General features: G+C 41.7%; 1 protein-coding gene across 1 annotated transcript in view; it reads left to right on the top strand.

The window, feature by feature from the left end:
• The window catches only part of LOC140229095 (uncharacterized), a 32,258-nt gene extending 7,353 nt beyond the window's left edge, over window positions 1-24,905 (top strand). Inside the window, exons 2-5 of the mRNA XM_072309360.1 lie at window positions 18,518-19,771; window positions 20,231-20,903; window positions 21,408-21,593; window positions 22,990-24,905. Coding sequence (XP_072165461.1) covers window positions 18,518-19,771; window positions 20,231-20,903; window positions 21,408-21,593; window positions 22,990-23,162 — 2,286 coding nt within the window. The 3' untranslated portion in view covers window positions 23,163-24,905. The remainder of the gene's footprint in view (window positions 1-18,517; window positions 19,772-20,230; window positions 20,904-21,407; window positions 21,594-22,989) is intronic.
• The last annotated feature ends 3,028 nt before the right edge of the window (window positions 24,906-27,933 follow it).

The raw sequence follows: 27,933 nt of genomic DNA, 5'->3' as shown, positions 1-27,933 counted from the left end.
CGTCAAAATATTGGAATGTTTCAAAGTTCGGGTGGAATTTCCTTCTCTTAGGCAGATAGAAATTGAGTTGTTGTTCCTCGATCGCAAATTGGGAAAAATGGTACATGCTTGATATTTCAGATAAAATAGTCGAATTATTCATACATAATGTCCTCAAGTAGGTGATGGCATATTCAGTTTCTCCCCTTGAGCACTACCACCCCCCCCCCCCCCCACCCGACGATTTCTGTACGAGAAAAGATCGTGAATCAAGCGAGTTGATGTCATTAACGATAAGTAAAAAACTGTTTATCAGTTTAAAAAAAAATGATTTGATGAAAGTGAACCACCAAATAGAGCAAATTTATGTCGCAGTGTTTGTCCACGAATATTAGCGTTGTCACCCGCCTTCAGAGCATTTTGGCATCGCTCTAACTTCTCTGGTTTCGGATTTGACAATAGGCGAATGTGTTTTCAGTGCGATTAATGTATCGCACGTTGCTATCTCCATCCATCTGTGTTGTAGCTAATTACAGTAGACATTTATTTGCTAACTTTACAAACGGATATGCGGGATTCAGTACAGACGCGTGCGCGTTGATACATCTTTTTATCTCTTTTTTTCGCTCTCTCCTTCTGGTGACAAAATGTTACTGTCTTGAGATCTAAGCCGAGTTTATGGTCTCCCTGACTTTTCAAACGGATCATTTCAATTCTGTACCGATCACGCGGACAAAGAGAAACATTATCAGAGTCGAGTATCGGACAGGAATTGGGGTGCCATTTTCAAACTACATAAACCAATCATATCCTTTGAAAATAGTTTCGATTTCTGCCCGGTTAATCCGCTTGTTACGAATTGATCCCGAGTCAAGGAAATCGACTAGTATCGCTTCTAACTGCGTGCAGTCGGTTCTCTACACGAGAGCCAGTCTGCGGTACGTGAATAGTGGTTGGCTTGAAGGCCATGGGCAGATTCCGTCGTATGATGACCTTTTTTCTTTCTTTCTTTCTTTCTTTGCGTAAGTACTGCGTATTTAAAGAACTCTATCGCCATCAAAAGAGCAACACAGCCATCATTTGAGAACAGATTGTAATCATAAGGTATAATAAAATCGACAACGTCAAAGGAGATTATTCTTTTGATACTTCTACGACAGTTTTAGTCTGGTCCGCGTACGTCAGTGAACGTACTGGTACTACTTTCCAATCTAAACAATGTTCTTTAGTGTACTACAGACAAAGCCCCCCCCCCCCCCCATCCCAACACAAACCAAAACCGCTCTAAAAAAGAAAAAGCCATGGAAGATTAAAACGTGATCAATGAATAAGTAAACAATATAACTATCATAACTTAACACCCTATATACTCGACGTTAAAAAGCATTATTATCTTCTATTACCACGCGTACTACCAATGCAAATCCAAAACAACGTTCTGCCGTTACGATTACAAAATTTATTATAAAAAGCTCGGATGCTGTTGCTATGTCCTGTTACTAGTAATATACGTCCAGCGGTTTGGTCTCCTCGGTATATGCGAATGTTGCAGCGGTGATGTGCCGACATCCCTTTGCATCCTTTCATTCTACTTCCCCTGCTGTGTACTACCGATTTCCTGTCCATTTCCGTCGACCAGGCGTCGTGGACGTCAATCCCTCCCATTTATATACCACGCATCTTGGTCCTGCTAACACCGAGAACTCCATACGAGTATCTCGACTTGATCTTCCACGTCAACACACATCATGTGCAGCAAATTAACAACTCGAAATCCCAATGTCTCGAGCAGAAATGAGATGATCCAAAGGGCATCATCGCTAAACAAAACAGATTTACGCTCCATCTGTTGAGCAGATGACCTGACTGGTATCTCGATCCCTCCCTCGCCTTCCTCTCCAAACCACAGAAAGTCAGAGAAGACAAAAATCTGGAAAGGAACAAGGAGCTTTAGGTGATTATGAACGGAAGCGCAAACGTGCACGCGAGATGGCCGCTTATTGAAACTCACCCATTACCAGCGCTTTGTTCGGGAAAACGACTACTAGTTAAAACTTGCGTAGGTACCTTGTTCGGGACGAGAAAGTTATAGAAACGACTACCTTATTAAAACTCACGTAGGTACCTTGTTCGGGACGAGAAAGTTATAAAAAAACGACTACCTAGTTAAAGCTCACGTAGGCACCTTGTTCGGGACGAGAAGACAAGAAGACTTGTTGAAATTCACCTAGTGGCCTTGTTGAAGACAAGAAGACAAGAATGGGACTTGTTAAACTCGTCAAGTTGCTAAGGCATCTTTATACTAAACAAGGTACTTACATATCAGGTGTGGATCTAGCTTTTTACTAAGGGGGGGGGGGGCAATGACGATGGGTCATGACAAGCAAAAGAATATAAAAAATCTTCACATATTTCTCTTCCCAGATCGGCTGATAAGAAAAAAAAACTGTTTTTGAGCCTGAGAACAAGAGCGCTACAAGCATTCTGTAATAATAGAGTCTGCACACATGACGTTTTTCATGCACACCACATCACTTGGCAGCCCCCCTTCCCGTAGATCCGCCACTGCTTATGGGCAAGTGTTTACCAACGTGTGTTGCCATTCTCGTTTTCATCAAGGCACCAAGGTATAGGTTCATTAAGGTAGCGTTCTCACCGCAAGTTTAAGATTCAGTACCTGTTGGGTATTTACTATGGAAGGAATGACTGCTTTAGATGACTTTTGCTTTTGCTTGACGTTTGCTTGACGTTTTGCTTGACTCTTTAAACTGACGTGCCAAAAGATTTGCATGATTAGGCCTTCGTTTTGTGAAGTGACTGAATAGGAAACAGGAATGAGGGGCACATATAAATATATTCTGACTTCGTTCATATCATAAAGAAGTCAACTTCAGTGTACAAACAGATCATGATATTCATAATCACTTCAGTATATTCTCACTCAACTTACTTTTTCGAATCAAGTGAGACAATATGACGCAATATGACACTGACTGGCATCCAGTTATGACATGGGTGGGGGGGGGGGGAGGGCAAAAACATTGGCTCCTACATTCTGCTTTCCGCCACTTTCTGCGGCCAGCCGCTAAACAGTGAAATGCGCATGCGCTGATAATCAAACTCATCGCATCGCGTATTATTGGGTAAAAGGTACAGGAAATGTATTGCCTTTCAATGCTACCATACCAGTACAATGTCATGTACTTGAAGTATGATAGCCATGCATCTTTCTATGATAATCGTATATGTCAAATCTAATGATGACCTAATCTGTATATCTCGTAACATGATTATCGTTACTTACCTGAGGAAAAAAAAAAAGATTATCTTCATACGTCTATCGGCAGGTTTGGGGGTTTGGGGATAAAAATGACGTTGGATAAAATAAGATCTTGAAAACAGAAACATGTATACAGCAATGTATTTCTGCAAAGGCTGAGAATGATGATAACGTGAATTATCGCTCAGAATCGATGCCCTTCGTCTATTCCGTACCTATATATGGATTTGGAAATAAGATATAAAGTTTCCGACAATTTCTATCTCCTCTTCAGGAATGTTAAACATTGTAATTAACAACAAAATATTTAACAACCCTTGAAAACCCTGCTTCGGATGTAAAGTTGTTAGTGTTTAAGGTTCAAGCGATGGCGCGTTGGGAGTGTGTGGATATTCACAACTCGGTCATCAAAAAAGAAAGATCTTTAAGACGTTTAAAGAGCTTTCACGCATTCTTTTTTATTTAATTTTTGTTTTGATTTTTCCCCTCAACGTAGCAATATTCTAGACCTTCTTCATCGATGCAAAAAGCAATTCGAATACGCAGCCTGTGATTGGCGGCTCAACAAGAATTTTCAATTCAGGGATAATAATGCACACGATAGCTGACTAAGAGGGCGTCTGTTAAGATAAATTAGCTAGTGATGAAAATGATTCCACTGATATGACGCCTTCGGAGAAATTCATGGTGCATGATTGCGGAAAATCGGTTTTGCCTCAGATAAGTAAAAAATGGTAAAAGTAAGCTACTTCAGTCTGCTTTAACGTCATGGAGTATTAGTAATTACATCAGCAATGTATGTGTCGATTTTGCCATGTTATTTCATGACAAAATGTATGTCCCTTCGGATTTTCGCTTTCTTTGTATCCTTCCGATTTTGCTTAAACCTTGCCATATTTTTCGCTTTCATTTCGCCAATTTCATTCAAGGTTACCATTTCTCTTTGAGGAACTTTTTCTCTTTGAGTATAGGGATTTGTCTAGGGTCTTTGTTTCGAGTTAGTTAGGTTTCCACGTCTAGTTTCTTTTGTATTTCCGCTTTTTATGCATAACAGTATATCAATTATGTAATTTGTTGTATTACGTGTTGGGGGGGGGGGATGCGCCCTACAAGCAGTGCTTTTTAGCATATCTCTCCATTTCCAGCATTTCCGTATACTGAAAATAGTCTGTAAACGTATCTTTTATCATGTATTGGCAGATGTAATTTATGTATTCAATTTTTTGTAAAATATGTATGATGTTTCTGTTGGGTATGGATAAATGAATGAATGAATGAATGAATGAATGAATGAATGAATGAATGAATGAACTTGTAAAATTCCCCTTAAGGCGCGAAAGATAAATCCCCTCAAAAGATTTTTTTTTTTTAAATTTTATTCCAGCCGAATGTTTTGTGAATATCTACTGCAATCATTGCTATTCGAAAAAGAGCTCCTAGCTGTGCAAGACAATCATTTCCACGCGTGAGCATAAGTGCACGATTTATAAATACACATTTATGTCGATCGATCACTGTGAGAGGCGGGAAATGTAATAGTGCCATCTCCACCGCGCGGTTAACTATAAACGAAGTATTTAGTCTCATGTCAGTTATCATGTAAGTCGAGAATACTCTCCTTCATTATAATATAGCGCCTTTCTCCTTTTGACAGACGAACCATGTATTCATGATAATGTAATTTCGTTTTGGGTATGGAATGGGTTAACAAAGAGCAACCAGAACTTTTACAATACACGCACTACCACCCACACTCCCTTGGCAGCGGCCATCAAATGAAACTGTCATCATTCTGGCAGGATTAAATCCAGCATAATAATAATAAAGAAAGAAGAGCGCTGTCGCAAGGGTGAACCCCGCCCCCAACGGCAGACGGCCCGATCCCGCCACAGCGCGGCCTCGTGGTGAAACCTCTGGTTTCGACGGGCTTCAGCTTTGATATGAGGAGAGACCGAGAACACACTCCAGGGATATGTGATCAGGCCACGTCTAGAAACTAAAACAGAAACATTCATTTGGAAAATTCTTCTGGATGTTGATGACACATCATCGAAAATGGCGGCCGAGCGCGCCGACTGGAGAGATTGCCCTAAGCAGAGGAAGCCATTGTTTGGTCTCTCTTTATCTCGCAGGACTTGTCCATTGTGAGCAACCGATTCTGATTACTAATCCCGAGTTAAGTTGTCAATCAGCAATCACGTTCATTTCAAAGATGCGTTAAGACGTGTACAGCATTACCGTCTTGAAGCCATGTCAGTGCCAGTCTTGGGTCACGTATATTGTCCACCCCTGACCCACCTATACGAGCAGCAATCATTTTCATCAGTCTAAACAGGGAGTTGGGATTCCCACCTCCCTGGTCTAAATCGACAAGCCATGTATATAGCATGCACACTTCTGAATTATTACGGCGATAATACTGATAAATTCCTTATAAGAACAATTTACGCAAATAAGATTCAGTCGTTCAGTAATTGTTATGGAGTCTGACAGTTTTTACGTTGACTGCACAATGCACTGATAGGCCTATTTACTTATTTGTTTCAATTTGATGTAAAGCTGTACACAAAGTTTGTTCCCGACAGCGAGTTAGTCCACGCCAGATTGCCCGACGTGGCAACAAGTAGTGCATACTAAGTGAACTCTAACTTTTTGAAATGCATCTGATTAGAACAGGCGAGCCGAACAGCATGTTACGAGATCCTCACTGACCCACCTAATAAATAGAAAAATATTCTCTTAATAGATAGAAAAATATTCTCGGGGTTGAGTACAGTAAACCAGCTTAGATAATAACGCGTACGTGATGGCTGAAGATTTCACATGGCAACTGCCTGCTCCACCTAGCAACCACGTCTATTTTCATGACTGACGACACCGATTCGCGATATTTATGAGTAAATGGGGCAAAAAAACAACAACACCAAAACGTGACATATGAATAGTTTATCTTGTGTTCGTGTAAAATGGAGACGCAGAAATAACATTCACTCAAGAATACCACACACACACACGTAAACTTTCGTCAATGACATGGATGCAATTTTCACAAAACCACTGTCACGTTGTGGTCATAACCAAGGAATTGTAACAGCGACCTACACTGAACCTATGTAATTACCTGTGTTCTATGTTGGTTGTTGTACCGTACTGTGTCTAAACATCCCATCGCCATTAGAAACAAAAAACATCCATATATAGTTGTAAATTTAAACCTCATGCAACCCGAGATGGCTGTTATTAAATCATCCGTTTTATTTGTTTTGCCCCGCCTGCTCATCATTGGTCTACAAGGTCTAGTCCATGCGCTATGAGACCGTCTGATCTGTTCACAACTACTATTCCTCCTTCTCTTTCTTCTACGTATTCCGTCTTCTGCTCCTTCTCCTTCTACCCCTTCTTTACTTCTCCATCTTCTCTTCTCGTAATTCGCTTCTCCCTTTTCTTTCTTTTTTAAAAATCTTCTACTCCTTCTGCTTCTATATCTTCTTTTTTTCTTTTCTCTTCTTTTTTTTACATGTCACTCATTTTTCCTTGATCAATGTTATTCTTCTCCTATTTCGTCCTTTTCTTCTTCTACTTCATCAACTCCATTATCTCCTTCGTTGTCCTCGTCGTCCACGTAATCGTTTTCGACTGCGGTCCAACCAGGGAGCTCCCACTTCACCACCTGGTCTAACAGGTTACTATGACTTGCTATGCCTTTACAGCCAAAGTAAAGGGAATGTAAGACAAGGTATCTAGTTTTTCCTTGGCAAGAATCCAAGCTTTGTTTATCATCCTTAGTCGATACGTCCCAAATTATAGTATTATGTCGAAATGGTGTTCATCCAACCTGAGGCGGAGGGTAAATCAAAGTAATAAATTTGATCGATGAAATCATATTGATTTTAGTGGACGTTTCTTGCAGACCACACAGCAAGAAGCGGATGAGACAAAGAGTCTCTCACGTAATTCAAGAAGAGAAAAAAAACCCCAAACAGGGAGATTAAGACCATTTAAAATATTTTAAATGATTTGAAACAAAAACTGATAATGAGTCGGGAGGGGGGGGGGGGGCTGACGTGTATCAGCGCCGAGAAGCAATGACACATCGAGGCACGGGGGTACGCCGGCCGAGTTAGCGGGGCGAGAACGAGGGCAGGGGAAGGGTTTGTTGTGTCCCGGGAATCCTCGGAGAGATTAGCGCCAGGCCTGCTCTCATGCGAGCCTTACATAGCAGCGCCTGTCGTGGACCAAATTGCAACCAGATTTCCACAATTTGTTAAGTCATCACTCGTCAAACCAATGCACCAGGCTTCTGTTCTTTTTTAAAATTTTTGTTTTTATTTCAGGCCTGTTTTTAGTTGACAACGTTGTTCTGTCGCATCGCAACAATGATTTTGCTTCTCTTCACCCGGTTGGAAGTAACGTGGAACCCAGGGCCTCGTCCCGAGTCACTTTACATATTGCATCTCTTCCTTTCCGGATTGAAATTTTGTTGAGGGCTACACTCGCAGAGTTAATGTACCCCAAAAAGGAAAACAAAATCAGTTACTTTCATCTCAATGTGACTACTTTCGACCAAAAGTGTCACGCTATTATTGACTAATCGCTAGAAAATGGAGAAATTAAACTTGCGCACAAGTTCTTATCCTTTCATCTGTACCAAGGTCACTGCACTCTTATATTCTCATCTCCAAATCATGTAACAGGTGGTCTACGATGTTCCTGGATGGTGAAATTATCATAGCGCAATCAGTGAATTAAATATTGTGGAAATTTACGTGATTTCATACCGTACATGAGAGGGAAACGGCTCTTTCACGTACATACCAATTCCAAATTTTCGGAATGATATGAGATTCCACCTGCAATATGGTGCCGTTCTCAAAAGTTTCTCGCCCATGAGAAATTGAAATCGAATCCTGGCATATCGTGAATAATCACTACATTTCATGTTTTTGCAACTCATTTTGCCTCAAAATACCATACAGAAGCAGGCTCCGGATACCCCTAGTCTGCGTCAGAGGCCCTCTTGTTGTAGTGATTGCAAGAAGAGCTAGCGAGGGTCGTTACGCTAGTCAAGGCAAGCCACCAGCGAGAGCCAAGACCCCCACGCGCCTTGATAAGCCTCCGCGCCTTGGCTTTTCGCTCCCTTAATGAAAGTGCCATGGAGAGCATGAGATAAATCCTCTCTTTTTCGGCACTTTTCAGCACCAGAAGCCGAGATTTGAGATTTTGTCGTCTCGACGTCTTCGCTAGAAGGTGTGATCCGAGATCTCTTCATCTCGACTATATAGGGTCCGTGAATGCGATATCCAAGATCTCTTATTTGATTCATCTCGACATTTTTTTTTTTTTTTTTTTTGGGGGGGGGGGGGGGTCCCCAAAGGGCGAGAAGGCAAGTTGTGAGTTTTCGATTTCTCGTCTTCCCGACTTCTTGACTTCTCTACTTCTTTTGTCCAAAGAGACAAGATCTCGTATTTCGCCTTCCAGCCTCGTCGGACCCAAAGGTTGATACGAAGACATCTCGGATCCAAAAAGTCGATATGAAAAGATCTCGGGTCCAAGACGTCGATAGGAAGAGATGTCGGATGTCGCCTTCTCACCTTCTAGGAACCAAGAAGTCGAGATGACTACGTCTCAGATTCAATTCAATTCAATTCAATTTATTGAAAACCAAACCAAACATAGTCCCCAAGAAGCACTGCTTGTGAGTGGGGCCTACTGTAACATATATAACATATAAACAGTTATAACATATAAAAACATTTATAACATTCACAACATTTATAACATTTATAACAGTTATAACATTTAAAACATTTATAGCATTTATAACATATATACGTTTATATACAGATGTACAAGAGTTCCATCTTTGAAAATCGAAATGACGAGATATTGGATCCAATATCTCGCCTTTTCCACCTTAAGAAGTCGAAATGACTGGATATTGGGTCCTCGCCTTTTTCACCGTAAGAAGTCGGGATGACGAGATATTGGATCCTCACCATCTCACCTTTTCCACCTTAAAAGGACAAGTTCACCTTCATTAACATAAGGATTGAGAGAATGTAGCAATGTTAGTAGAACACATCATTAAAAGTTTGAGGAAAATCGGACAATCCGTTTCAAAGTTATGAATTTGTGAAATTTTTTGTTCAGTCACCGCTGGATGAGAAGATTACTGCAGTGTATGATGTCACATGCGTACAACAATATAAGGAAAATATAAAGAGAATTTAACAAAATTTCATCTTTTGAAAAAAGTGCACATTCCCTTGACTCGTTACTGACATATGTTATGGGTAATATTATTCCCATTGCCTTTAGAAAGAGGCAAGTCAAGTGCTCTTTTATTATGCGAAAGAAATGAAAATATGTTGAATTTTCTTTACATTTTCTTTATACTGTTGTACTCATATGACATCACGAGCCTTAGTAGTCTCCTCATCCAGCGGTTCCAACACAAAAAATTTTAAAAATTCATAACTTTTGCATGGATTGTCCAATTTTCCTCAAACTTTCACTGATGTGTTCTACTAATATTGCTGCATTCTCTCAATCCTTATGTTTATGAAGGTGAACTTGTCCTTTAAGAAGCTGAAATGACGAGATATTGGATCCTCGCCTTTTCTGCCTTTTCCACCTTTAAGTTGCCGAAATGACGCGATATTGGATCCTCGCCTTCTCGCCTTTTCCACCTTAAGAAGTCGAAATGACGAGATACTGGATCCTCACCTTCTTACCTTTCCACCTTAAGCAGTCGAAATGACGAGATAACGGATCTCGACTTCTCACCTGTGATCTGCTGCTCTGTAGCCACACAGTCGTTCGTTCAAAAGTTTCCCCTGGTTGAAAATGCCGCGTCTCTGCAGGGTTTGTCGCTGGAAATGGACAAACTTTTCATAAGAGAGTGTGGAAAGCGAGCTTTGATAGAACCAGAAATGGGTCTTCCCATGGAACTCACTACCGGGTCTCTCTCACTCAGTCACTAACTACTCAGCTTTTTTCTCTCCTATTTTCTTCATCAGAGTGAGTAGAGACATCACATTAATGACCTTGATGTATGATTTATCACCTTTAAGTGCAATTCCATATCATTTTCAAATTAGCTTCAATAAAGTCATGGGAAATTGCAATGGTGTGTTTGTATTAATGATCTGCCCAATCTTATCAGCTTATGGGAATTGATGTAGTATCTGAGTGATGATGTTGCGATGTTGTGTCTTTCATAATGTGTTGACTCTCACGCCCATAAATGACATTCGTGTTATTATACCATGCAGGTGGAGCGTTGTGATGGTGAAAACTATCGTGTCTTCAACTCCCCAACAAAGAATTATCTATATATGACGCCGTTGAGGAACATTTTCACCTACAGTCGATGACATGAATCTTGGCAATAAATACACTCATAAGGATGTACCGTCCGTAAATATAGTGTCTCACATCCTATTACTGAGTGTACAAATGAAATAAAATAGCAACCCTGTGCTCAAGTTTGTCAATACCAGACGGAGAAGTAGTGAAAGATGTAATGCTATACCAGATGCGTGTTTCAGTCCCAGAAAACAATAAGACTGAAACGGAGTATAGGAAGGAGGAAGTGAAAATCAGACACAAAGATAACAACTTTCAACTTTATTTTTATTTCCATTAAATAAACAAGGAAAATTATATACAATGCATTAACAGAACATATTTGTAGTAATTTAAAAAACGTACATTAACAAAATACATGCGATCATGAGTAACAACATATTTGCATTTATAAGGTATATACATATGCATGGTACAAGGATGGGAATGGAAATGGAAGGTCCCACTAAAAAGCCAAGCTTGTACGATATGGGACCCTCAGAAATACATAAGATAACGAATAATGACTTCATGAAACTACAAAACAAGACGAGATAAAGGAAATTTTCGATAGAACTTTCAGTGGAATATGATAACATTAGATTTGATTATTTTATAGTGAGGGAAATATAAAGAAATGGACGTAATCAAATATGGAAAAAAAAAACTCAACTAGTGTTCTCATAAGATTACGACTAAAACAACAACATGAGTGACTTTGGTATTCTTACTTTTGTATGTTATGTTCAGTCGTGATTTAACTATAGTGGTACGTTTGTTCTCACCCTTAAAAGCTAACTCATAGGCATGGAATGGACTTACTTTGAGCTTGAGCATACCATAGACGAGACGTTTCGTGACTTGCGAATAAAGTGCCCCGCCCGCCCCCCCCCCCCCTCCAAGAGTTTGCGAAACATACTGGTCATAGAAACACTCCTTCCAGCTCGTACATGACATAATTGATACCGTCGTAGCCCTTCTGCCATGGTGTATTATGGTTAATCCTTTTTTCCTACCATCGATCGATATCGCCAGGAAATATTTTAAAACACCTGTGTTTTTGTGTTTGATTTAATCCAACTTCAATTTCATTGGCTGGATAGCCCACGTTCAGCTGCGCTCTAGCTGGTATTCCATCGAGTCCAGTCGGATATAAGGCGAAACCACTTCACCAGGACCACTTTACCGGGTTATGCACCCTGCTATTTGCAATGAATGGATGAAGCAAGATCTTTTACTAGTTTTAGGTGCACGGGACCTCCATTGCATGTCCTGGCCGTGGGACAGGGTGCTTTGCTTCTTACTGTATAGAGGGGCGGTATGGTTACACACAACATTGCTCAGTTAGATTCGGGAATCGAACCCAAGTCCTTTGGATCTGGAGGCAGACGTGATACCGACCGAGCCAACGCCCAAGAGGGGCCGCGCGTGCATCTGCGACGCGAACGCTAAGACGACGCTAATTATCGGTAGGCCAAAAATGGTGTTCTGCACATGCGCGAGACAGCTGTTCCCATTGTCCGACACGGGAGGCTGCGTCGTCTCAGTGTTCGCGGCGCAGATCTAAAAGCTCGCTAAGATCATCTTCTTCAACAACGCACACACTGTCGACCTTAGTGTAGACATGATGACCCACGAGCGTCTCTCTCGAGCTTAAAAAACAACAACAACCCCCCAAAGACAACAACAACCCAAAACAAACAAGCAAGCAAACAGACAAACAAATAAAAATCCGCTTGTACCACAGTCACTTCGATGAATGGCGAAGAAGGAGAAAGAAAAGCATAGCGCGATGTGTAAAATCAAACTCATATGATGCAAAAGAAAAATAAAATCCTTCCATTTGCGATGAAAGAACAAAATAATGGAGATGAAATTCAGACAGCAACATGCTGGAGCTGAACTTCCCGATAACCTCCCGACAGACTGGCCAAGAACTGTCTTAATTATACATTCCCATTTCACACATTGTCGTGGGTGTGAGAATGACCTATGGAAGACGAGCTCCATGTTTCATTTTCGATGAAGTAATAATAATGGTGTCAGAATGTATGGTTTGATTTTTACAGATTTATTTGAATTGACAACAGTAGGGGGGAAATCCTACTCATACTACGCTATCCATCTTTTTTGTGTGTCTTTTTTTTTCCTTTACTACAATGCGAACGCCAACATTGAGGAGCTAAAAGAAACTATTAGTTTAGTCACTAATTGGCCTGCCGATACCCCGAGGAAAACGCGGCCTCAATTTGAAAGTGAGACGTGCGCCTTTTCGTCTCATTGCCGATGACACACACTTGCCGGCCGAGTCCCCTTCTATATCTCGGCCTGCGTCCCCGTAAAAGATTAAGATGCAAAGCGCTGCCAAGTGTCAGGAGCAATATCCCACACCAGCTCACTTTGACAGTCTCTTCCTCCAAGCTAAAATCTCTATTCCTGTGCGGAGAATCCCCTCGGAGCATCGCTCTCGTTCCCCGCCTCCTTTGCAGTCAGTGAGAAATTTTTTGTTTTGTTTTTTGTTTTTGACTTGTCGAAGGAGGAAAACGGACAGACAAACAGACAGTCAGTCAGTCAGAATGGCATTTGATTATCCCATAAACGATAAATGAACTTGTTACTTCTCTGCAGGGACAGGAAGGAAAACACTGTTTTTCTTGACACACACACACACACACACACACACGCACAATCACACACACACATACACACACTCACACACAAAATCAATAAACAATAGAGCTCATGGATTATGGAGGAAATAAAAAAAAATAGAAAAAAGCTTCGCTAGCCACCAAATGATGACAGTCGAATATACATTCATCCCGGATCTTTTTTGTCTTTGTTTCTCTTCTTTCAACCAACCGGTTTTTTTTTTTTGTTTTTTTTTTTTCAGGATTCTCTCGGGACCGCGCAAAGAAAGCTTGGTGTACTGATATGGTGTAAGGTGCAACTGCCAGTTGCAACATTCCGATTTCGCAATTATTATTTTCTTTTTTGACAGCAGGGGAAAATGAACAAACGAGGAAGCAAAAACATGATTTATGCTCAGTGCGCTCTCATGTGCGGTATATTTTTGTAAGCATGCACATTATTCCAGGCGTCGCTGGTTTCGATTCTCGCGTCACAGTGGTTCTTAGCTTGAGATTACTTTCCGTTTACAATCAGAAACATCGCAGGAGAGGCTGCACTGTTCACCATCGCATAAGTGGTTAATTTACGGTTGTTCACTTAAATACAATGAACTCTCTTGTCCCTTTTCTCGATAATTATGATTCTTGTCCTGCTGGGTGAAGATTCCCAAGTCCTAGAGCTATTTCAATTTGTTTCATATGAATTTCAGCGAGAGCATTAATCATACGCTGTTTGAGTTACTTTTAAACTCCAAAGACAGAAGAGAGTTAATTATGATTATGTCCTTAATCGGGGACTTGAGCTGCTAGAGATACCTCGGTATTGTTGTTGTTGTTGTGTTGTTATTGTTGTTGTTGGTGGTGGTGGTGGGGGTTATGATGTTGTTGCTGCTGGAAGTTCTTGAGAGTGGCAGCAATATTGCAAGCAATTTCACATCCGTGCCCCTCCATCCTTTGAGATAATTGTCGTCGTTCCCTTTTCTCCATAATGATGTGTTCTCAGAAAGACAGAGACTACTATCCTTCAAGATATTCACCTTTAGCTAAAGATGGCTGAATGCTAGTTTGAATAAAAGAAAAAATGAAATCGGAGATTGGAAGTTGGAAGCTTGAAATGGGAGAACACAGGCATCCTCGGATGTTGCGTACAGCATGCACTGATACTAACACCTTTCTATATTCGCTCTTGAACACTCCCTTCTCGTATACGGCCGTGCACGGCGGCTGTAACATTGTTATGTGTGCTGCATCCGAAACTATGAAAGTTTTTGTGATGCCTGTGAGCATCTCCAAATGAGAACTGACCTCAAGAAATCAGGGACAGCATTCTGTCCCTCTCCTGAAAGCTGCACACTAAAAGAGGAACACCTACAACGTTTCTGCTTGCCATCCAGCCATCTTCTGCGTGTCTTCGGAGCCTTTATTCAGATGCTCGCAGTTGTTCAGACCTCCTGACCTTGTTTCTGGCAGAAGCTTGAAGTGGCTCGATGACATCGAGACGACTGCTATCTCATATCTCACTTGCTATTATTTCTTATCACATTGCCAGTTTATGGTTTCGAACGTAGCCATCTTTGGTTTTGAAGGTATTTCCAGTATTTAAAGCCGCATTTCGCCCCTCTTCTCTCCTTCTATCTCTTTGTCTATTTCTTTCTCTTGTCTTTCTGTCCCTGTCAGTCGGTCTGTCTGTCGGTCTGTCTCTCTCGCGCGCGCGTTTTCCCTCTCATAGCCCGAGAGAGTGCGCACAGGGCACTCCAGAAGATATAATGAGGAAGTGGTGTCGAGGTCTTGTGGTTTGAATGCTTGGTGGGAGGACGCAACATGGGCCCTCGATTCAAAACTCTGCTTTCTCACTTTTGCCTATTTGCGAGGCATTTATTTCGATGCGGTCTCTGTATTCGATACAGACACCGAAAGAAAAGAAGATGGTGCACATTGACAGACACCGACAACCACACGTTTGCTAGAACTGTCTGTCGAAGAACTCTGCGTGGGGAAGGACCATGCATGCGCTTACTTCAACATTTGTCTGATTTCTGTTCCTTTTTTAAGTTTCCTTATTGTCTCTTTTGTTCCTTTTTTTAAGCTATTTTTTTTTAGCGTCGTTTAAGCCTGCCACTATCACTGTTGGCTACAATGGACGACATGTCAAGGGTATTTTCATACATCGATCCTGAGAGGATTAGGTTATTGGTTGTTATTTCGTATCATCCCCGTGACTTGCCCGATGTGACGCATCAGAGTTACGGAGGACTAGAGACACTGGTTTTCAGTGTTTGTTTGTTTTTTCCCTAGGACTCGACAACTTTTGGCACTCCGTTGTCTGACAGGAGTAATGATTAGTCGCAATAAGTCTCACAGAAAAAACCCCCACACATCTTGTAAAGTGAGTGCAAGATAGTAGTATCTGATAATATTGTACTAGTTGGAAAGCGACAAACTATCTCACACTCTTTTATGTATTTACAACAACAACAACAAGACACTGATGTATGACACGGTAGCAAAGATGCGTTGCAGATTCTTGTACTTCGCACGGGAATCAACGTCGGTCATCTGTAATGTGGACCAACTTTTTTTTTCTTCAGATTTCAATCTCTCAGAGTATCACACAACTCCTTTAAAGCTGAGAAAGACAGCAAAGGCAGTCCAATTGCGAAACCCCGCTCTATCATCTTACACATGTTTTTTTGCAAACATACTCTTGGTGCGAAACCGAAACCATTTATCTTGTTATCGGGTGATGATGACCGAAAATAAAATTCTTCTAGTATAAAGAAAAAGTTGTAATAACCGTTATAAATTAACTCTCGCTTTTGATTTTATGTATACTTCACGTTCTGTCCGGTAATAGATTTCAGGTACCAGAGAAAGACACACATACACATCACACACAAACACACGCACATATTTATGTATTGCAAGGTTTATCATGGGAATCTCTTGTTTCTGTTTTTGTTCAAATCGCATTCACAACGCAAGTTTTCAGTTTCGTCCATGTTGACGAGAGCGGTTTCATCTTCCTTGTTCTGCGCGCGATATGCTAACTGCATGCACGTGAAAGACACACTGAACATTAAAGACGGTATCATCGCTTTCTTATCCAAGGCATGTAGCTCTTCTTTTCAGGGCTCTATAGTTCTCTTTAATGCAGTTTCCCAGGGCATCTAACTGTCTCTCGAAGAGCATCTAAGCTCTTTTTTTTCTGAAGGCTTTGTGTCTTCTTTCCACAGCTGGGATTTTTTCTTCAAAGGTATGCAGCTCTCTTTTCCAAGTCTCTAGTTCTCTTTTCCACAGTTGCTCTACCCTTCCTTCCATGGACCCTGTGGTAGGGTCCATGCTCCTTCCAAAGATATCTAACTTTCTTCTAAATGTTCTGATTGTCTTTTCCACATTATGTAGTAATCTGGTAAGAAATCTGGCTCTTTTCTCCAGGAGTCTAGCTCGCTTTCCGAAGGTCCGCATCTAGCTCTCTGTACAAAGGTTCTCATAATCTTATCCACAGCTCACAGTTTCTTATTTCATAGGCACTGAGCTCATGCCTTATTTTCCCTCGTCCAAGGCATCTCGCCTCTGTATCAAAGTTATGGTCTCTTTTTCGCAGCTCCAGTTTTCCTTTTATAGGCAGGCATATAGATCTATTTGCCATGGCTGTATAGTTTCTTTTCCACGGCTCAATTTTTTGTCTTTAATCATGTATTTCTGTGTTTCAATGTTTAAATTCTCCATTCCACAGCGTCTGTAGCTCTCCTTATCTAAAGTTATGATTCTCTCTATAGACGGCTGTAATTATCCGTTCAAATACATTTAGCTCTCTACTGCAAGGGAACCAACTCTTTTCTCCTATAAGGCTCTTGTTCTTTTCTTCTTCTTTTTTTCCTCGAGGCTTTGGTTTTTTTCCAAGGCATCAAGATCTTCTTTCCAAGACTCTTGTTCTGTTTTCTAAGGCTCCTACTTCTCATTGTCCAAGGCATCTAACTCTGTTTCCCAGGGGCCTAGTTATTTCATCCAGGGCACGATTTCACAATGGTGAAGCATAATGTCAGCTGCAGACGGCAATGTAATGCCGTTTAATCCTGAACGAGTTCACTGATTGTGAAACAGTCTCACAACTAAGCAATGAGGAACAACAATTGCAGTAATTGTGATTGGTGGAAATCCTTATGCCACATGGGTAGCATTAACAACAAAGGCAGTCAGATGTACTGTGTACGTATCCCAGCTGTAGAGAGAACCTGCTGCGATCTAACGTGTTCGGTGTGTGTATGACATGTCTTTTATGTTGTGTACTGCACAATCATTACAAAGTATTTATTTGTTTCTGCTGCAAGCAGTTGTCAGATATATTGAAGAGGTACAATGATGTAACAGAAGAAATTTAGTAAATATTTGTGTACTGGGAGACTTGTGAGGTGATTTTATCATCACCTCGATCATCACTTCTGTGGCATAGTGGATAAGACTCCTAACTCCCACACGGAGGACCCGAGTTTGGATCCAGTCCAGTGTTTACGTCCTTGGACATAGTGTTTTTACCCGCCACGTCCCTCTCGACCCAGGAGTAAAAATGGGTACCTTGCAACCCTAGGGTAATGTTAATGTTAGGGTTCTCTGGTAGAACAGTGCCAACACTGAAGAGGATACCTTATATAAAGAAGACCACAAATTATCATTGTTATCAATACTGCCAATATGAATATGTGGTTGCGAATAATATCACCTGTTTGGTAAAGACATGGGAAACTGTGAAATTCCATAGCTGTCTTAATTTCGCTTAACTATCTATGATAACAAAACTATTTAAAACCACTTTCTGCAACCTGCTTGAACGTAATGTAGAATGGTACAATAAATCTATATCAAGATATCTGATTATGTTTGGCTGCTGCTTCGTTAAAGTTGGCGAACCTACATGTTCAGGTACAACAGAGGTTTGAATCTCGAAGCTTGAAGATGTTCCGCTGAAACGTACTGGTCAATGTCTTTCATGATTTATGGGCGGAAAAGGAAGTATCGTAAAAGGTATTGTAACTGTCCCGAAATATGTAACAGTCTTATTTCATGTTATTGCAATGTAGCCGATTCTTTCATAATGATGCTGCTGCTGATAACAATAACAATAACAATAACAATAATAACGATGGTACTAATAGTGATGATGGTAATGATTTTTTTTTTTAGGCACTATTAAATTGACATTCGATGATACAATGTGACAATCGATGATACAATATGACTATATGACTAAATCAGCACTGTTTTTCTGGGTCTTCGTTTCCAGGATTTGCCCAGAAGTGAGTCACCAGCCAAAGTCAGCGTCGCCAGTGTGAAAAAAGAAGTGGTCGATGAAGATTACGAGATAAAGATCGACGAGGCAAGTGACGATCACGAATCCAGCCAGCAAACGCCGGAAAACGAGGACGATGATGATGACATTAATGACTCCCGTCGAAGTCGCAGTGGCAGAAGAGGCGAATGTGGAGGGAGTGAAAGAATTTCCAACGTGGTGCTACCGTGGATCGAGCGGTCACGAGATAACGAGGACGAAGAGGCTGCCATCATGGAAGCAAGGGCTATCTCTCAGCGTCGATTATCTAACCCACGTGACCAGGTCATGCTCGGCTCAGATGATGACATGGATTCTGAGTCGGAAGTCATGGGGCATCCCAAGCGACCGGGGTCTCTGGGGAGATCGTCAGCTGGGTCGATTCACAGTGCTGGCTCCCACGGCTCCCATTCCTCGCGTGGCCAGCACGCCGTAGGCGATGCCGCGGCGAAATCGGGCCGGAGCAGCAGCACGATGACGTCGCAGAGCGGCAGTTCAGGTGGCAGCGGCGGAATAGACATTTACGGCAAGCACCTCGGTACACCTCAAATGTCGCCAGGACCATTCGGCGGCGGCCCTCTGGGCATGCGTCAGCACGGTTTCCCGCTGACCCTCCACCGATCGCAGATGTGCAATGCGGCGACGATGGCCAGCCGTTTAGCTGCATCTCACGCGTTCACCCACGACATCGGACAGGCCTTCCACGTCGGACAGCGTCGACTGCCGCTTTCAGCAGGAAGGGGTGGGGTTAAACAACCTTTTATGAGCAAATACCAGAGGAACCTCATCGGCATGCGACAGCCGGTTGCAGGAGGGGTGCCGCGCCATGTGCAGAGGATGACGGCTGGCGGTTCTGGTGCACCGCAGGGGATTCCTCATCATAAGCTCCAGAAGATGATGCGCATGCACCACGCCATGGGTAAGGCCATGCGCGGGATCCACCACCACGCCTACGGAGGAGGGGTAGGCAGCGGTGGCCGACGATTTTACGGCAACCACCCCAATCGACATTTGCGGAATAGACACTTCGCCGTCGCGCACGACGCGGCCCAGGTTGCTACGCCTCACTTCAGCTCGGACGAAGTGTCGCCCGAACTGGAGATCGATCCACCGGAAACGTACGGCGAATTTGCAGAGAGGATCTTCGCCTCAAATCGGGCCCCGAGGCAGCAGGAGCAGGGAGCTGGCAACTCTGAAGTCAGAAAATGGGTGAGACTTCCCAAAACAAAGCTTCACGTTGTGAAAAAGCCCAAAGTTACCCTACGACAAAGAAGGTCCATTTCCTTTTTTCTGCTCCAATAATATCTTTTCTTTATGCATTTGCACTATCTTGCGTTTAGAAGACATGTAAAAGATTATTTATGTTTGCATACACCGCATGTTTTGTGAATAATACCATCATTGTCCAAGTAATCATCCTGACCTATTTTCGAATCTGTGCTCAGACAGGATCATATTGCAAAATACAACAATAACAAGAAACCGCACAAATGACCGAAATTACCTGGATGGGAATAGATCTGATTTCATATATTCGCATTTCATTGTTGCCAACACCAAAGCTGATTGCCATGTTGGAAATTGTCCAGAGCTCACTTGAATTACAGTCGGTGTCTGTGCCTTATCGTTTATTACGAAATCGCTTGTGTTTGTCTTGTCTACATCCAGATGGGGGAAATCTCTCAGCGGCTAGAGGTCATCGAAGGTCAACTGCAAGTCATCCTGGACCACCTGCCCTACATGGGCGGGGCCGAGATGCAGAGCGTCTCCTCGGATCCTGGAGGAGGGGGTGGGAGCGAGGTGGACTCGGGGCTCCAGGAGGACAGCGTTGCGGGTCCCAGCGGCAGCAGCGACGGTAGGGGGGATGGGGGAACCTCGGGGAATCGGGGAGGCGGAGATGGAGGAGGCAGAGGAGGAGGAGGAGGGGAAGGGGAGGGAGGGGAGAAAGGTGATGGTAAAGAGGACTCGGACAAGGCCGGAAGAGGTGGATCCGGAGAGCGGGCGGGGTCGGAGTCGGGTGGCGGAGGTGACGACAGAGGGGGCTGTAATGGCAGAGAGGGGGGAAGGGAGAAATGTGGGAGAGGTGGAGGTGAAACTTCGAGGATGAAGGATGCCGACGATGAAGGGGGAAGAAGAGCAGGAGGAGGAGGAAGAGGCGCTCGTATGCTGTCCGTTTCTTCCATGATGGATGACTCGAGAAGTAGCGGGTACCGCAGCGGCGGAGGCAAAAGTACTTCGAGCCATGTTGAAGAGGACGACTGTATGGTGGTCGACGACAAGGGGAGATTCGACGACGACCTGTCGGACTACGGAGATCTGTCGAGCAACAGTCAGACAGAGGGTAAATCTTTAAGATACAACTTCCAAATTTTCTTTTATTCTTACTGTCCCATAAGTTTATCAGATTGTGACTTGCTGTCTGTATCGTACCAATGTAATGTCTTGTGCTGAATAGAATCGGTCATTTTTAAACACCTTATTCCCGATATTCTGACGCAATCACTTACCTGAGGTGAGCGTCTACATATATTGAAAGGAGATAAATGTTATGTAAGTGACTCATTATTGACAGGCAATTCAAATTTGTAAAGGTTCATGTAGCAATTTAATCAGTATTTTCCCGTGTCTCCTAGAGAGTATAACAAATACAGAAGCTTGATATCAACTGTATTATGCCATGAAAGAGATAAGAATTCAGACGAGAGAGCGATGATCGGAATCAAGCATTGTCACAGTTTTCAATACAAAGGGAATGTACCCCGACAGATTTAACATTTCATGACTTTGAGCGGAGATCACTGGAAACCTGAGTCTGCAAAGGCGATGTCTTGTGTTTCTTCCTCAGCTCGCATAGAGATGGTGATGCAGGATACGCGATGGGACGAGATGATGCCGTACGCCGGAGCTCCCCGTCTCGCGATCGCTCTTGCCCGCTACTGCATCTTCGGCACCAAAGTGCTCGTCCAGTCTTCAGTCACGGGCCGGAATAGAAAGAACCCACTGGACTTTTCCGGGATGAGGAAAATCAAACGTTAGTAGCCTCCGTAGAATTCAGAAGTAATTGGAACCCATTTCTTTGCTGCATTCATGCCTTTGTGAGCAGCTTGATACTTAAAGAATATAAGGAATTTGTGTTTGCGGAGAGCTTGTAGTTACAAAGTTTGTTGTTGTCGTTGTTGTTGCTGTTATTGTTGTTGTCGTTGCTGCTCTTTCTGATACTGTCTGTAAAAGTCTGTCAGGTGGTAACGAAAAATGAGAAACCCCGGCAGTTACAACTGATCAATCAGAATGTAGAATGCAGGACCATAACCGATTGCTACGCTCTGTGATACGTAAACTTAGGGTGTTAGACTTCGCTTGAGGACCTATATGCCATGCAGCTGCATCGTACGCGTGTGATATGAATACAAGTCTTCAGAAATCAACATCCATATCATGGTGATGCAATTTGAGTTATTTCTGATATCAACTTAGATCCGCGGTGCATATTAATCCCATATTTATTGACTGAGTGTTCTCCAGCTGAACGAGTAGATTCTGTAGAGTCACAGTCCAAACCCAATGCAACTGCAAAAACGTAATAGTAAATCTGTATATTGAATTGGTTGAAAGAACTTAAACATATGAGGAACAAATTAAATACTTTTTTTCCGATATGTTTTTTTTTTTCACTTGTCCAATAAATCAGTTAGTTTTCTCCTAGATTGAGTAGGAGCAATATTCTTAGGGCAGTGAGCTTTTCGTTTGTTTTCCCGAGGGGAATGGGGTAAATTTGCTTCTTTCCCTCTTTGAAACCACTTGATAGCAATGCAATATAATCTTGACTATAAGTAGATATCAGTCGCATGTACTTGGTATTATGAAGTAACTTTACAATGTGTGCTGCTATTTCTTACAAACCATAAGAATTTATGTGGTGGGTACGAAGTCGTGCTCGAAGGACTGTGATGTTTATCTGTCGAAATGTAATCGTCTTGATCCGTAAGAACGATAAAAAAAAGTTTAACATCCTGTCTGCTTGAGCGTTGTTTACTCATATTGCGGACGTAGATTGATTAATGTACCTTTAAAAAAATAGAGAAAAGAAAAAAAGAAGAAATATATATATATATTTTTATTTGAATCTTCTTGTGCTGCCGCTTGATGTGGTTTTTCCATTTTAGCCAAAAACCACCGTTCGTGGAAGCAGTGAGTGTTTGCCCGAAGTGGTGAACTCTTTAACAGGAACAAAGGAGAAGACGACCTTCTGATTCGAAACAAGACAAGTTTATCCGTTTTCATTTCATTTCCTCCCGAACTTGTCGAAAGGAAAAACTCAGATAGATTGAATCAGAGTGGTTTAGCTTTATCTCTTTTTTTTTTGGATGGAGTTGCTCTTGTTTTGCCCCATTGTATTCACATTTTGATCCCTTTTCCCCCGTCCATAGAACTCCTGTACCGGAAGTATGGCGCCCGCTGTAGTCAGATCGAGTTTGAGGTCATCTGGAAGACATCGCGAGAGAGCATCTCCCAGTTGTGCAAGCGATTGCGACGGAAATACAACACGACGTTGCAGTCAAGCCAAGATGACTTTATGATAGACTGCCCTCTATTGACATGATGTGGACATCTTTTGCGGATTTCTTTTTCTCTTTTTTTTTTTTCTTCTAGTGTTTCGGTTCAGTCTGTTTTCATTGTTGTTGTTGCCTTCGCGTTTAGATACTGATCTGGTTTCACTTGTAAAGGGGAAGGAACAACGTGTTTTCGTTGGTGCTATAAATGTTAAGCTCCTTCTCTGGAGTACATGAAGTGGTGTACGTGATCTGGCTGGAAAACAAAAACAAACAAAACTTCTCTCCCGCGGCAATCATGCGAATAGAAATGACCAAGATGTTTACGTTGGTGTTGACTTTCACTCTCAATCATAATCACATGGTAAAAGGCCTAGATGACCAATCTCCCGTTTACAAAAGGAAATGTACTTATGAGGCGAATCTAAAATCATCTCCATTTTATATCATAGATCCACTTTATTTCAAATACAAAGGCAGTGTCTTCGGCGTGGGAGCAAATTCACTGCATGTGCTATGGTTTGCTGTTCAGCTGTGCAGATCAACTAACTACACCATAAAGCGCTGATCCACACAAAGCTTCGATAGGTAAGTTTAGGGGATGGACAATAGCAAAGTGTTTTCATCAAGGTCTCCTGGGGGGGGGGGGTCTGGTCTTAGATAAGAATCGCAGCCTACATTCAATACAGTTTATGAGCTGTCGTGGTTCGGTGCGTAACACCAGCCTTTCCTATATCAAGCTACAGTGACATGCTGTTCCATCTCATGCATTGACAAAATGCTCATCTATTACAATACTTTAATTCCAGTTTTCGTGCGTTAGTTGACGGTCAAGCTACAAATTGTATTTCGTTGTCGGGAACAACCTTTTTAACGTGCATTGCAACCAAACCGGTTTGTTCTCTCAATTCAGTACATGTACTCTCAATCCTGTCTCCATTCTTGAAGCTGAAAAAAAAAAGGTAAAGCACTACTTGAGAGAAAACACACATACGCACACATGCAGACACAATAGTACACACATGTACATAATTATAGACACACACAGACAAAGAGGTTGCAATCGTTGGTTGTGATTTCAATTGTTGGAGAAGTATTGTTTTACATAATTATAACACGACTGTCTGAATCCGTCTTATAGTAAGTTGGCTGAACATAATATGAGTGGAATTCGATCTATTATTGGTCATACTCTGTGTTTGAGTGACGACATTGCCTTTTATCGTGCATGCTACCGAAACAATCGATTAGTACTGCTCCCGGTGTCACAAACAGGAAAACATGGAAATTTCAATTTTATCATGACTGTACTGTGCATTTTGTTTTCGCCAACTTTCTGTGAGCACGTAAAAATACGCATGTCACACCGGTACTATTATAGAGGAGCCTCATGTATATGTACATACCATTTTATGCGACACGAAAGTTTGCACATAGTGTATGAATGCAATATGAAAGAATGCAAAGGTTTTGCTCCAGTAACCGCGTTTCGTCATGAGTCAATGAAGACTTTTTAAGAGCGTTGTAACTGATTTCGATACCGCACTTATTTGATTCATTGTTATAAGACGTGTTTACAAACCACTCGTCATACGCGCCGGAAGCATGTAATTATGGTTGTTCATCTGGCAGTTCATTATAACAATTTTCTTCGCTGTAAAGGAGACAGCACTTGATATTCATTTGATGTTTCGTGTGATGACGATGAAGAGAACAAGCTGTTCGTGTAGCTGAGCGAAAGATAGAGGAACTTTTTTATTTTCCACAAGTCCACTGACCAAAAGGTGTGCTCTCTTATATTTTGTGATTAATTAACTGAGAAGATAAAGAACAGCTTGTGCCAGTGTCTATGTTGATACACGGTGTTATCGAAAATCCACAATGTTCTTTTGACACCTTTTTATGTTGTTATTTCGTGACTGTGCTGTTTCTCAGGAATAAACAGTGTCTCGTTTCAGAAAAGAGGCTATGATTAGCAGCTCGTGCTGGATCAGCCACTTCTCGCAGCAACAGCCAATCAGGGAGCAGGATACTTAACGTTACCATATGACACTTGTCTTTGACAGTAAGAGCTGCTATCATAGCAACTTTGTATGAAATGGGGCCCTGGTACAGATTTAGTTGCATTTGCCTTGCCTTTGCCTTAAATTCGTGTTCATGTGAGTTTTTAATGTATTGATACTTTTGATACATTTCGTGCCTCCAAAATGTATAATTTGGTAATAACAACTTACGGAATTTCGTGAACATTGTTTCTTGAATCATCCCCATCAAAATACATGGAGGAGAAAAAAAAAAGCAATTACAATGTAACTTAGTAATAAGTACGTAGAATGTATGTGTGCATGTGTCTATATGTATGTGTTACACCCGCCCTCAGTGGTACATGCCCTATGGCAAAGCTTTCAACTCCGGAGAGTGTAATACTACTTATGTTCGTTTCAAACATAACTAGTTAGTTTTCTGACGAGTGATGGCGCTGTACAAGCCACACTCATTGACTATACTTACGCTACATGATGATTTTGTCATCGTGATAGGAATGCGTCCAAAATTCTGGCGAGCAGCTTTGACAGTCATGAAAGTAGAAATGTATTTGACCTCGGAGTCAAATAGGTTGTCACATATACAAAGTCTGGAATAGATTGTGACATATACAAAGTTTGATACGCTTTATCACTTGGTATACGCCTGATATTACTGCTGAAATTAGTAATCTGTGTTTCAAGTGTACTCAGCAGGCCCCGCCGAAATCCGTACAAATCAATATCTATGTATAACATGTATAAAGTATGTGGGTATGGCAACATGTGAGGGCTTTGGCAAACCACTGAGAGGGTTGTCCGCAGCACTCGGGGTTCAAGTTGATTTGCGAATCAAACTAGAGTTAATTGCCTTTGCGAAGGTCGACCATCCTTGTTTGAATACATAATTTGATTGATTTCAGGGATCAAATACGAGGGCAAGCCAATGTATTTTAAAGCACAATGAAGTTTATTGTATACCCTTTTGTAACTTTTGTTTTTCAAATTTTCTGTACGCCTTCCTTTTTTTCAGCTCGGTTTCAGTGTCATTCTTTTTTTTTATCAATAAGCAGCCATATTCGTTAAACGTCTCTCCCTCTCTTCACACCCCCCCCCCCCTTCGCCTCTCACTCCTCATCTCCGGTTCCCTCCTTCTTTTTCTAATATGACGCATGTCTATGTCTATTGCATTATTGATACCGGTATTAATACTATAGTATACACCCTGTGTCCGCCAATACATGTAATCTTCAATTATAATACATGTAATACATGTACAACTTGATAACGTGCAAATTAAAATCTCAAGGTATGTGGAGTGCGCACTCAGTCGTCCAGACGAGGAAAATGCATCCGTTACCTTATGCGTATTGTTAACCAAACGCTTGTACAGTGATGTAAATAAAGTGCAGCTAATGCAATTGTTCTATATTTTCTGAATGAGATATAGTCATATCCTTCTCCGTGAGTTATTTCAATCTGTGTATGTGGCTTAGTTTTGTGAAGTATCTATCTATCTATCTCTCTATCTATCTCTCTATCTATCTATACATTCATCCATCCATCCATCTATACATAGGCATATACATACATACATACATACATACGTACGTACGTACTGTGACGTACGTACATACATACACTCATACACACATACATACATACATACATACATAGACATTTATTGGCATCTGTATCTCTGTGTCTGTTTAAGTATCTTCCTATCTACATATTTCTTTCGGTGTCTTTTGGTGACGATATAATTATATCTACACTATCATTATTTTGTCTGCTTTTGTGTGATTAAAACAGAGCTAGGAGGTAACGTACTACAGAACCGTAATTTATAATGTATACACACCATCACACACAAGTCTTATATAAAATACACACAAACGCATATCCCTCGTTCCCGACCCACTCCTATATGGTACAGCATCCAGGCAAACTGCCGTAAACAGGCGCGTCACGTAGTCCCCACCGTCTGTGGCAGTCTCCCACTCCACCCCCGCTACCGAACGCTTGAAATCAGAACAAAGCCCGACCACTTGTTTGCATCCATTGCGCAATTATTTTAGTGACGGCCTACTTTCGAAACGATGAGCTTCATTTCAGCGCCAGTATGTAGCAAAACTACACAGTGAAACCATACATCCTGACAGCACATAATATTATCATTACACATGACCGAGTTATATGTGCGTCGAACTTCCACAGGTTGCATCGAATCGCGCAACTTATTATTTCAATGAGAACGGAATTACCCAATCACCTATGTCTGGTAGGCCGAAACTTTGTCATTCATGTCATCGATAGTTTAGAGTTTCAAATTACAAGAAAGAGTGCAATATAAAGGAAAAATTGTACGTATTTTTAGCTTTGATCAAGTCGAGGCATAATGCCAAGTACATAATTAGGTACCAGGAGCCAGAGTTCACAAGAGTTCTCTAAGACCTTCTCGAATTTCTCAAAGTTTATAAGATAGTTCGTCTACCCGAGAGCAAGTCCAGTTTTGCGTAGGCGACAATTTTCTCTTTCCACGTTCCGCTCCCAAGCCCTGGTACAATCCGAGTCATTAATGTGTGACTATTTGACGTTCAACACTACACTGCCTGTGCGTGACGTGTGCGTGGGCACGTAGAGGGCCTATAGCATGCCAAGTCCAAGATGATATGACGTACAGTGAAAAGTCCATACAAGTTAAATGGACATGAGCTAAAATTAACCTTGTAACTTAATGGAGAATATAATTATAAAGAGACTGAAACCGTATTCATTATGCAGGATATTGACAACC

This window comes from Diadema setosum, chromosome 5 (genome assembly GCF_964275005.1).
Source record: "Diadema setosum chromosome 5, eeDiaSeto1, whole genome shotgun sequence".
Classification (NCBI taxonomy): Eukaryota; Metazoa; Echinodermata; class Echinoidea; order Diadematoida; family Diadematidae; genus Diadema; species Diadema setosum.
Note: the sequence above shows the minus strand (reverse complement) of the source record. Positions and strands in the feature narration are given on the sequence as shown.